This window comes from Octodon degus, unplaced genomic scaffold (assembly GCF_000260255.1).
Source record: "Octodon degus isolate 3935 unplaced genomic scaffold, OctDeg1.0 scaffold00079, whole genome shotgun sequence".
NCBI lineage: Eukaryota > Metazoa > Chordata > Mammalia > Rodentia > Octodontidae > Octodon > Octodon degus.
Genome location: NW_004524655.1, coordinates 9,751,411 through 9,762,778, shown reverse-complemented (window position 1 = coordinate 9,762,778; position 11,368 = coordinate 9,751,411). Strand labels below are relative to the sequence as shown.

Here is an 11,368-nt window from a genome sequence, read left to right as displayed (position 1 = left end):
CCTCTGATGTGTCATGAGACAGACCCAGCACAGTGTTCCGTGTGCCCCAAGTGTGTTACAGCAGAATTACAGGCACAGGTGTGTTCCTGGGGCAGTACCAGATGGCTGAACACACTGGGGGGCAGAGAGGTGCTGACTGGGGGAGGGGGGTGTGTGACTCTGTGCTGTCAATCTAACCGGGACCCAAGGGGCATGGCTTGCAATGACAGGGGCAAGGGGAAGAGCCTAGAAGGGATGTCGCCGGGAGGTTTTTCTGGGCCTAGGCTGGAATTACTTTCCTGATGCTGCTCCTCTTGCCTCACCCAGACCTGGCTACAGGACCACCCAGCTGCAAGGCAGCCTGGGAAATGCAGCCTAGCATCAGCTGGAAGATGGGCCTGAGCTGCACAGCTTCTGAGAGGCTCCCTGATTTCACTTCCCTAATTGATTTCTGTCCTTAGAAATTCAGCTGGAGGCCGACTCCTCTGGGAAGCTCCCCGTGACTTCCTGCTTCATGCCAGGCTGCATGGCCCTGACATCCGGGTTCCCCCCGCAAGCCCAGCCGCAGTCTGGCCTACCTCAGACACCCAGCCAGACTGGGGCTTTCAGAAGGAACTGGCAGGGCAGTGGTTGGCCCACACTTCCCCTTTGTGCCAGTCTTGGCTCAGCGCCCTCCTCTCCTCTCCTCAGCCCTATGCCCATCACTCGCCCTCTGCTCTGCCAATGGTGGCCCAAGTGGAGGCTGCAGGGCAGGCAAAAAGAGAAGTGGGTGCAGCCTTCTGCCCATCCCTATGACTCTGGCTCTCTGGCTGGGCTGAGTCCTGGGCCAGCTCAGCTCAACTTCCGTGGGGCCCAGGGCCTGGCATCAGGCACAGGATCTGCCCTCCACCCCTCCATGTAGGTGAGGAGGATGGGGGTGGGAGTAGGGGCTTCACGGGCCCTTGTCTCATAGCCCAGCTTTCCTAGCACCTGTTCCCAAGTCCTTGGATGGCACTGCCCCCACCTCCACTGGCACAAGAGTCAGGAGACAAGGCACAGGTTCTGCAATGATGACAGCTGTCCTTCCATCCAGCCTTGGGGCGTCACCCACAAACTCACACTCCTGCCTGGCCTGCAATTTGTCATGCAGACCCCCTCCCAAGCAGAGGTCCCTTTAGTGTCTCTAGAGGGTTCGTCTGCACCTACCCTGGCACTGTCCGCATTGTGCAGGCCCAGCAGCAGCTGTCTTCTTTAGGGCCCTGGGAACCACCTTATCCCAGTCAGGTGGCGGGGCTTCCCAGCCAGGAACTGGGAATACCCCTGGCACTGGGAATGTTGCTGTCTGGGGTCCGGCTGCAGCTAGGGCACCTCTTTGCTTCTCTTGCGAGGGGGTGCAGCTCTGGGGCATATCCTAGAGAGAAATGGGTAGGTGGAGGAGCCCCAAGAATGCATGCATGTGTTACTGGGGTTTGGACCCAGGGTCTTCACATTGAGATACATCCCCATCCCCCCCCCATTTTTTTTAAATTTTGAGACAAAGTTTCACCAAGTGGCTAAATTGCCCAGGCTGGGCTGAAACCGGCAGTTCTGCCTCAGCCTCCTGAGTGCTGAGATTACAGAGGTGGCCCCCACGCTCGGCTTACAACATGTCTTCTAACTCAGGTTTGCATGTGTCTGTGACACCTGTTGCTACACCTGTGAGCTGCGAATTCCTGCCAGTCTTGACTCAGAAACCAACCTCTCATTCAAGGACAAGTGGCCAGCCTGGCTTGGCACGGGGACACAGTGGAGACTCAGGCTGTGGGAGCGGAGCCCTGCTCTACCTCATCTGCAGAAAGGAAAGTACCAGCCCCACCAGGAGCTCCAAGCCCAAGGGGTAGGGGGTGGGAAGACAGGAGGCCCCAGCCCCCCAGCCACCTCCAGTGCCCCCATCCTCCCAAGCCTATCGGCTTCTTCTGCACCTGCACCCCATCACAAGCCTCCCCTAGGAGCCCTCCAGACCCCTCCCAGCTCTTGTGTTCACTGTGACCCCGCCCTAAGGCCAAGGCTGGGGGTGGGGTCTGGACCCTGCGATCCATGCTCCCAGCTGGGCAGCAAATGCACCCTGAGAATCCAGAGACTGGGCTGTAACCTAGTGGCCCCCTGGGCCAGGATGGGTGAGCTGGCAGGAACTCTAGCTGCACATATGACCAAGCCCAGGTGCAGGAAGGAGGTCGACTCCCCCAAGCCACCCAGAAGAGGTGCAACGTCCATTCACTGTCCCTACCCAATGCTGCCCCCACATGGCCACGCCCAGCACTGCAGGCTTCACTAATCCCTCTGCTCTAGACCCGGTCTAGATTCTCCATTTGTGGGCACCCAGGGGGCTGCCTTCCCCACAGCTTTCTCCACTGACATCTCTAATGCCAGTCTGACCCTATCCTACTGTGTGCGGCCCTGCTTGGCCCTCAGTCAGCGATCTCTCCCCACAACGGAGGAATTCAGGCCCTGTGTGTCTCCCAGGTGGGGCTCCTGTGCTGTGCTCCTTGGCATTCCCATCATACCTGGTCCCAGAAGAGCAGCAGATAAGAAACTGCCCAGGGCAGTGGGAGAGGCAGGAGGCCTGATTCTGTGCCTCACACTGCACATTCTTGAGCTATAGAACACGGCCCTTGCTCACTTGAGGATGTAGGCATGGCCCTGCTAGTGGTAACTCCCAGCCAAGGAGCTGTCCTGTAGAGCAGTGCCAGGGGCAGGGCGGAAGGCCCAGGCCAGGCTGTGCCTGCTTGCTGCAGGTTAGGCAGCTCTCCTCAGGGAACCCAAGGCCAGACACCTAGGCTGGAGCGCGCTGTCTGTACCTTTCTACCTCCAGCACCCACCCATGCGGGGGCACCTTCTGCCCAACCCTTTGTGAACATTGTCCTTCATCCTTGAACCAAGAGGGGTCACTGGTTGGTTTTTTTTTTTTTTTTAGATTTTCTTTTCCCCCTTCACTACTGGGAATTGAACACACTATTTTCACTTTGAACTATATCCTCAGTCCTTTTAAAGTTTTTATTTTGAGGTAGGATCTCATTAAGTCATTAAATTGTCCAGGCTGGGCTTGAACTCATGATCCTCCTGCCAGCCTCTCCCAGAGTGCTGGGATTATAGGTGTAGGTCGCCACACGCAGCGGGGGCTGGGAGTGTCACTGTTCTTAATCCTACTTTACACATAGAGAGAGGTCGGGGAAGCACCCGTCCTGGGTGACAAGAGGTCAAGGGTGATGAAGCAGGCAGGACTCAGACCCTGGCATGGGGTGGGTGACTCTCCAAAGAGAGATGCAGAAGGAGAGCCAGGACACCAGGAAAGGACTCAGGAAGCTTGTTTTCTCCTCATACAGACAGGGAGGGGTGTTACCAAGCAACATTCCAGAGGAGGTAGAAATGGAAGCCTGGAGTGTAGAGTTGGGCCCTTCCCTCACTGCAGCCCTTGCTCCTTTGGGGGTGCAGGCGGCGCAGGGCACCAAGGCACCTTGGCAATGGGGGTCCCCACAGGATGGAGGGGAGCAGGTCTCAGTCTGTCAGGGATCAGGGTCACTGCCACCAGCCTACAGGGAGTGAGGCATGGAATCTGAGTTTCTGATGCATTAGGGCTCAGGAACAGAGGTATTAGAATTCCAGAGTATGAAGTCTCCAGTCTGAGGAACTCTATCGCCTTAAGTAATATAGGGGGAGCACAGCGAGATGCAGCTGTCATGCCTCGGGGCTGAGGTGAGAGTGGGCGCTGGGTCTTGGGCCCACTGAAATTAAAAGCCCAGGTATTAGATGCCCAGTCCTAGGGATCTGGGAACCGCAGCCTCGGCGCGCGAGTGTGACTGGCGACCCACAGCCTCCTCCTGGGAAGCAGGGCTGTGGCTCCACCATGATCTTGCGTTGTCGCCTAGGTGCGCTCTGGTCTCAGGGGTGGGAAGTCCACAGGCTCCTGAAATAGAGACACAGCTTGCAGCAAGCATGGTAACCCCCAGCTGCCCTAGGGTCCCAAGAGGGCTGAAGAGAGGCACGGGCTGGAGGATCCCCGGGGTGTGGGGTGGGGGGCCCTCCACCCAGTTGGAGTCTCACATGTTGCTCTTCCTGCCGCGGCGCAGCAGCATGTAGATGACCGCGACCAGCGCCACCACTGCCAGACCTCCGAAGATGATGCTCAGCAGCACTGTGTAGCTGCGGCCTGGTGAGGGGGCAAAGGTGCTGAGGGTCTGCCGGGCATGCCAGCGTGCCGGGGTGGGAGGGGGCGTGGGCAGGGGGCGTCCTCACCTAACTGGCACTGTGGGGTGGGTGCAGACCAAGTGCCGTCTGCCTGGCATGTGCTGGTCTCCGCCCCAGCCAAGCTGTAGCCGCTATTACAGTGGAAGCGGATGGTGGAGCCCATCAGGTACTTGAAATCTTCCTTGTGCCCATTGGAAGGGGCAGCCAGCCAGCCACAGGACACAACTGGGACGGGGACAGAGAACCGAAGACAGGCCTGAACTGCTGGCCACTGCATGCCACTGGCCAGCAGAGAGGGCCCTGTCCCAATGCAGGTGCCCATCCTTCCGCCAGGTCCCCTGCCCCCTCCTCACCGGGCTGCAGGCTCTGTAGGCGCTCGCGGTACATCCGGTGGGCCGCCCGTGTCACATTGCCCACATTCAGGTTCCCAGTGGCTGCCACATCAAACTTGCAGAAGTGGTCGTCCCCACATAGTTTGGCTACCTCTGCTGCCTGGTCAGGGCTGAGGACAATCTCATTGGAGAAGAGGGGCTTGAAGGTGGGGTCATGCTTATGTTGATACAGAAATTGGTTGACCAACCACAAGGAGTCATAGGTGAACAGGGAGGAGCTGTTGTGCACGGCCCCTGGGAAGACAGACAACAGACAGGTGGGCACAGCTCTGAACAGTGGGCAAGGGACTGGGGTCTCCCCCGATCCATAGGCCTCCTCCCAGTGACGCCCTCCACTCTGCCCAGCATAGGCCACAGGGTCACTCACATTCAGCCCCAAATTGGAACAGCTCCTGGGCACTGGCATTTGGGGGCAGCACCTTCCCACTTCGCAGGGTGAAGTCATCTGCAGGGTTGTTATTCAGCGTCCCAAGGAGGCCGCGGGTGTGGTTCTGGAACTTCTCCGGCAGCAGGACAGCCACACTCAGGAAAGGGCCTTGTGTGCTGACATCCAGGCCAGCGCCAGATGACAGCATGACTGATACTTTGTCCTTACCAGCTACCGACAGGAACAAGCCTGGACACAGGGTGAGAAGGTCAGGGGCATCTCCTCAGCATCCCCAACTTCTGGTGCAGCTCCAAGAGCAGATGGGGAGAAGGGAGGGCATCCCTAGGACCAACCTGTTAACTATGACCTTCTCTCACCCCACCCCACCCCCAGATGGACCTAAGATGCCCAGATTCTGCCAGGAACCCAGATACAGAGGCCTCTGCCCGTCCTGCAGTTCTTTGACCTTCAGTCCCCCAACACCTGGGAAGCATTTCATTCATTCAGTTCCCTGAGGTGGCACAGCCATGGCAAGGTGTTCAGACCCTGGACTCCTGGCCATCACGGCCAAGCTGCATCCTTAATCCTGTAGGGCTGGCTTCCCTGCAGTGGATTTTATGGATGGGCAAGGGACCACAGCCCAGGAGTGAAGCTCTGCTGGCCTGTGGTGAGTCCCACCGTGCTGGCCCCTGGGCTTCTCTGGGCTATCACAAGGACCAGTCCCACAGTCCTGCATCCTCATAGCTCTAAGCAGGCCCTGGGGGTGTGATGTGGGCATCTCTGGAGTTATGAAACTGTTAAGAACAGACCTCAGGCTAAGGCCCTGATTCGGCTGCCCAGCCCTGCTGTGCCAAGGACTAGCCCCTGGGCAGCCTGCCACCCCTGCCTGGGCTTGCTGCTTACCCTTCAGGTCCATCCAGCTCTGCTCGGCAAAGCTGAGCACCTCGGAATTCAGCAGCACCTCCAGGACCCCAGACCCGTCAGCCAGCCGCACTTCCACCACATCTGAGTTGTCCTCCTGGATGACCACAGCTGCCAGCCCCGTACCCTGGGCCTGGGTGCCTGGTGGAAGTGGGTGGCACAGAAAAGGGTCACCTTGGCTCCTGCCTCCTCTCCCAGATGACCTAGGGCCCCCCCCCCAGCACTCACAGAACCTTGGCCTCACCATTGGCCAGTGTCGCAGGCTTGGTCCTCGCTTGAACCCGCAGGTCCTTCCCGTCAGCCTCCCCCTCCAGCAGCACGTACTCGCCGTACCCATTGAAGGTGAAGTTGGTGCCATCGAAGGTGAGGAAGTGGGGATCACCAAAGACTGAGGCTGGGGTGAGAGTGGAGGGGTAGGTACTGGATCTCCACACTGGGCCCTGTCTGAGCCTCCTAGGGGCTGGCGCCAGGCTGGTACCCACCCAGGCGTGGGGGACGGTAGGTGCGGCAGTCACTGGAAGGTCGTCGCTGCATGTACCGGGAGCACTCAGGTGCCCAGAGGCAGCAGTAGTAGAAGCTCATGACATCATAGAGCCAGTGGGACAAGGTGGGCACACGGGGTGGTGTGCGGTATGGAGGGGCGCCCCAGTCGTGACCACGGTCAGGGGTGCTGCCCCCGATGGAGTCAGCAGTCAGGAGCTGGGAGCCATCTTTCCTGTAGCAACACTGCTGGCCAGAGGCATACCTGGGGCTGAGGATGGGAGACATGAGAGCTGCTGCTGGAAGCCCATCCTGGCCTCTGCCCCCTGTCCCATCCCCCACCCGTAGCTCACCTGGCCTGCACGGAGCGTACACAGTGCACGGCCCCCGGATGGTAGGTGCAAGTACTGTTCTGCTCAGAGTCACAGCCGTAGTCTGTCTGCAGAGTGGCCAGTGGCTGTCACTCGGGTGCTACATCCCTTCCTCCTTCCCTGGGAGCTAGCTCAGACCCCAACCCTCGCCTCCTGAAGACCTTTATCTGCCTCAGTAGGGGAGGCTGCCCCTCCTCTGCCCCTCCTCACTTCCTGGGCCTCAGTGGGCACAGGGGCTTACGAAGAAGCGGCCGGTGTCAGCCTGGGCCTGGACAAGGTTGCAAGGGCAGTCGGGCAGCTCCTTTAGGAAGTCAGGTAGCTCATCCTCCAGCTTCTCCCAGGCCAGGCACTCTGCACGGGCCCAGCTCACTGAATCCTTCCGGAAGTCATCTCCCAGGTGCCAGGCCAGTGCGTGCTCATTGGTCCAGATTGCCAGCACATCCCTGCAGTGGTGATGATGTAGTAGCTAAGAGCTGGGCCATATCACAGAGCGCTGTTGGAAGCCCCTGGCCTGGGACTTCTCTTGCAAGCACGGAGGACTCCAGGCATACTGCCCCCAGCCCATCCTCTGTATGGTGGCCCTTACTTCTTCCCCTGGTAATGTTCGCTGGAGGTGATCCGCAGCGCACCCACTCTCCATTTCTGGTAGATGGCAGATGCAGGTTCAGGAGTGAATGTAAAGGAGCCAGAGTTGGGGGCGTTTTTGGCCAGGGAGTACAGATACGACCACTTCGCTGTCCAGTTCCCTGAGTATGGCATCCCTGTGTAAAAGAAGGCCTTGGTAAGTCCGAGGACCCTCTGAGGATCCCTGAAGCAGGAGATGGGCCTGGTCCCAGTCTCTAGCAAGAAGCAGCCTGACTGCTGACAGAAGGTCAATCAACAGACCTAGACAAGGCACACAAGACCATCCCAGCATTGAGCCATCTGAGCCTCCTGGCTTGGGTGACCCCCGCCTCCCCAGTCCCCCAGCACAAGCCTCCTATCCAAGGGCCAAGGCATCCAAACCTCTTACTGGACCTGGGGCTCAAACAGCCAGGCACCCATCCATGCTCTGCCTTCAGCCAGCCTTAGGGAACTCCTGCTGCTCTCCCTGCTAGCAGCACGTTCCTTGCTCCGGACCCCTAGCACCCGCCTGGAATTTTCATTTCCTCTCTGTCTGGAAGCCCCCATCCCTATTCTGCCCTCTTCACATACCTAAGGTTCTTTTTCTCTTGTCTCTTGGAGTCCAAAGCTCCTGGTGCTTCTACCAGCCCGGGGATGGCCTCACCTGTCTCCTCATAGCCCCATAGCTCAATGGCGACAGTCTCCGTTGCCAACACTGAGGTGTTCCAGGTGAGGCTGAGGTTCCCTGTGGTGGTGCCTGGGGTGCCGTAGTACTGCCAACGGGTCTCATTCTCCAATTGGCTCTTCTCTTCCTGTGACACTTTATTGGGATGTACTAGGCAAGGACAGGTGAGAGGGGTGAATGAAGGCCCAGGAACCAAGGACGGGTGCTCCAACAGCTAATGCTATAGGCTCTATCAAAGCCCAAGGGAGAAAAGTACTCTGAGACTGAGAGAAGTAGGGCCCAGGCCTGGAAGAGCTGAGCAGCAAACAGGGGCCCCACCTGGCTTGGGGATCCCTGAAGCCTGCACTCCCTTCTGGCCTGGGACTTCAGGGAGGGCATTGAGAATGAGCTGGGGAGGTTCCCACCCAAGGGACTGGTTCTGCCAGAGGAGCAGGTGGGTGGGCTGGGTATCTGTGGGCATAGATTAGCACTGGGAAAAGTCCCCATGGGTGGGGACCAAGGCCCACAGAAGGTGGGGTGTGCCTGAACTGGCTTGGCTGGGTGTGGGGGCTCACCAGCCAGCCAGGTGCCTGCGCGAAGGAAGGAACGACCATTGTCCATTGAGATGGTGAAGGGGATGCGGCCAGTCTCGTAGAGCAAGGGTGACACACAGTGCACCTGCTCCAAGGAGTCCACATAGCCGAGGATCTCGATGCTCTCCTTAAACCTGCAGGTGCAGAGGGGGCAGGCGTGGCAGAGCTGGGGTGAGCTGACCCTTTCAAAGCCTGAGTCTTCCACCTTTTCTGCAGGGGGCATGTCTAGCTCACTGTACCCTTCTGCCCCTCCTTGGTGTCAGGGCTCCACCCATCCAGCATAATGTGTAGGCCTCTTTCACGCATGGGACTGGGAGAACAGGGAGTGTGAGGACCCAGGTGGCCATGTCCCTCGGGCCTCTCACCTGCAGATCACGCCTTCTGTGGGTTGGGGCCACTTGAGATGCTGTACCACAAAGTCCTTGCCACCCATCATGGAGCCCGAGGAGGGAGAGACCTCCAGGCAGAAGTTCCGGAAGTCTTCACAGCAGGTTTCAAGGCCTACACAGGTCGGGTGGCAAGAGCAGGTCCCACTCTGGTCCCCACAGCGTAGAGAACAGCTCTCCTGAGCACCTGGAAAAGATAGCCCTTAGTACCTGGCCCAGAAGTGGGCTGGGCAGCCACCCCTCAGACAGGGCCCATCTCTGTTCCCCCAGAGTCCTTGTGTCGGGAGGTTGCTTTCCCAGGAGAACACTGATTGGGTCTGCCTCGGCCACCACACAGGCTGGGTGGAAGAGGCTGTCATCAGCCTTTGCAAAGATAATCAATCTAGTGCTTGGCTAGAATATAGTGAGATAAGGGAAACGCCTGACTCATCCCACCCTCTGAGCCAGGAGCTGACTCCAGGACCTGAATGCCCTTTAGCCACCAAATTCTGTAGCTCAGATGTTGGCTAAGTGTCCCATTCAACATCTTAGAAAGAATGGTGCCCCCTGCTGAGGTTGACCCTCTCATTTTCCCAGGGGACAACTACTGAACCCCACAGAGTCTCACTTTTGGGGAAAGGCCAAGGATTTCCCTTTTTTGTTTTGTTTTATCACTGGGGATTTCACTGAGCTCTATTCCAAGCCCTTTGTCTCCCTCTGTCCTTCCCTTCCTTCCTTCCTGACACAGTCTAAGTTGCCCAGGCTGAACTTGAACTTGTGGACCTGCTGCCTCAGCTGGAATTATAGACATGCATTACCACGCCAGGCTTAATGTTCCATTCTGGTTTTTTTGGGGGGGGAGAGGGGGCATTTGTAGCAGGGATCCCGGCAAGGAGGGAAGGGTAATCAGGAGTCTGCCACAGAGAACTGTGGACATCATGACCCAAGCCTTTTCCCAAGGGCTACGGGGACCTGTGGCTCAGCTCTACTTCAGGATATCTGTCCCTGTGGAGCTCAAGAGTGGAGTGGGGTTTGAGCACTCAGACACATCCCGCCTGGCCCCAGGACTGGGTTTGAGACACTCCTGTGGGCCAACTGCACTAAGTGCAGGGCCTGGCACTTAAGACAAGCAATAAATATTTATTGGCCAAGGATGTGATGGCTCAAGGGCTGCAGGGAAGAGGCTTGGAAATGCCAGTTAAGTAAATCAAAGGGGCAGGAGGATGGTGGTGACAATTCCCTGCAAGATGAGGACTGCGTTGGTGATGCCCCGCTCAGCCTGGGGCCAGGGTCTCAGCTCTGGAATTCAGGTCTTTGGTTAGACTTCCTTCTAGGGTTTAGTCCCACACTGAAGGGGATAGATTTGGGGGAGGGGAGGGTATGTGCAGTCACACCTTCCACTGGAGCTTGGGGTGTAGCCCGAAGGCTCTGCTGGTCTACCTTGCCTCCCTCTCAAGCAGTACAGGCCTCCAAGCTCATGGCGGGTGTAGGGAGGGATCAGTCCAGACTTCCTATCCCTGCTGCAGGCTCCTTGACCCTGTGGCCTCACACTTTCTTCCCACTGCCCCCTGCAAGCCACAGATGGCCTAACAGATGGACATAGGCTGAGCTCAGAGGAGTGTCTGCCCTGGGCCTGGCTGATCAGACAAGGGGACAGAAGGGCAGGATGGGGGCATACCTGCTGTGGGCCTGGGCCCAGGCCCGGGAACTGTCGCCAGCAGCAGGACACAGGGCAGGAGAGCCAGCTTCATGGTGAGGCCTGTGTCTGCAGCCAGCAGCGCAGTGCCTGGCTTGCAGGATGTGGTCTGACGCGCACACTCCTAAACGCTGGGCTGGCTCCGCCTGCCGGGCTGGAGCTCTGCGGCCCCGCCCCGCCCCGCCCCGCCCCTCTCCGATGCCTCTCAAAGTCCACAGGTGCCTTTGCGGACCAGCAGCAACGGACCTGCCCGGTTAGCACATTCTTGGCCCAACAGCAGGGGACGAGGGGGAGGGGGCCGAACCTCTGCCCTGGCGAGGGCAAGGGGGCTGGAGCCTCCAGCTGCAGGACCTTTGACTCGAGGTGAGGGGGATGCCCACAGGCTGCAGCAGGGCCCTGGGTCCCAGTCCAGTCTGGGCCTGCAGGGTGGGGCTCTTGCAGGGAATGGGATGCTGCTGGGTGGGTGAGAAGGGCGGCCACGGAACTGGCAGGATTCCAGCCCCCGTGCCCTTGGGGCAGATATTGCATCCTCAGGTCCTCAGGTTCCCACTGGGAGGAGGTGTTGCGGACTCCTCCCCCGCGGCCCTGCAATGAAGCCAGGACCCGCCCAGGACGGGGGGGGGGCAGTGTGGTGTGTGGGTGATCTCAGAGGGCTGGAGCTGTCAAGTCACACCCTGCAGAGCCCTGTATGTCCTTGGCCCTGGGCAGCTCAGCTGGGATCCCTGCTGGAAGGA

General features: G+C 58.9%; 1 protein-coding gene across 1 annotated transcript; it reads right to left on the bottom strand.

Annotated features, from left to right (window-relative positions):
• Positions 1–3,285: 3,285 nt before the first annotated feature.
• On the bottom strand, positions 3,286–10,748 carry Susd2 (sushi domain containing 2). Its single transcript, XM_004636359.2, has 15 exons — positions 10,617–10,748; positions 8,939–9,146; positions 8,556–8,707; positions 7,981–8,151; positions 7,300–7,474; positions 6,955–7,156; positions 6,696–6,781; positions 6,345–6,613; positions 6,107–6,256; positions 5,845–6,003; positions 4,942–5,190; positions 4,536–4,808; positions 4,231–4,407; positions 4,039–4,144; positions 3,286–3,901 (listed from the first exon to the last, which is right to left on the bottom strand). The coding sequence occupies exons 1-15, from the start codon at positions 10,687–10,689 to the stop codon at positions 3,877–3,879; spliced, it is 2,475 nt and encodes an 824-aa protein (XP_004636416.1). The 5' UTR covers positions 10,690–10,748; the 3' UTR covers positions 3,286–3,876.
• Positions 10,749–11,368: the final 620 nt, after the last annotated feature.

Coding starts and splice junctions, on each gene's coding strand:
- Susd2 (XM_004636359.2), bottom strand. CDS start 10,689: ATGAAGCTGGCTCTCCTGCCCTGTGTCCTGCTGCTGGCGACAGTTCCC. Junction 9,147..10,616: donor TGGGCCCAGGCCCACAGCAG/GTATGCCCCCAT, acceptor TATCTTTTCCAG/GTGCTCAGGAGAGCTGTTCT. Junction 6,782..6,954: donor CTGACACCGGCCGCTTCTTC/GTAAGCCCCTGT, acceptor GCCACTCTGCAG/ACAGACTACGGCTGTGACTC.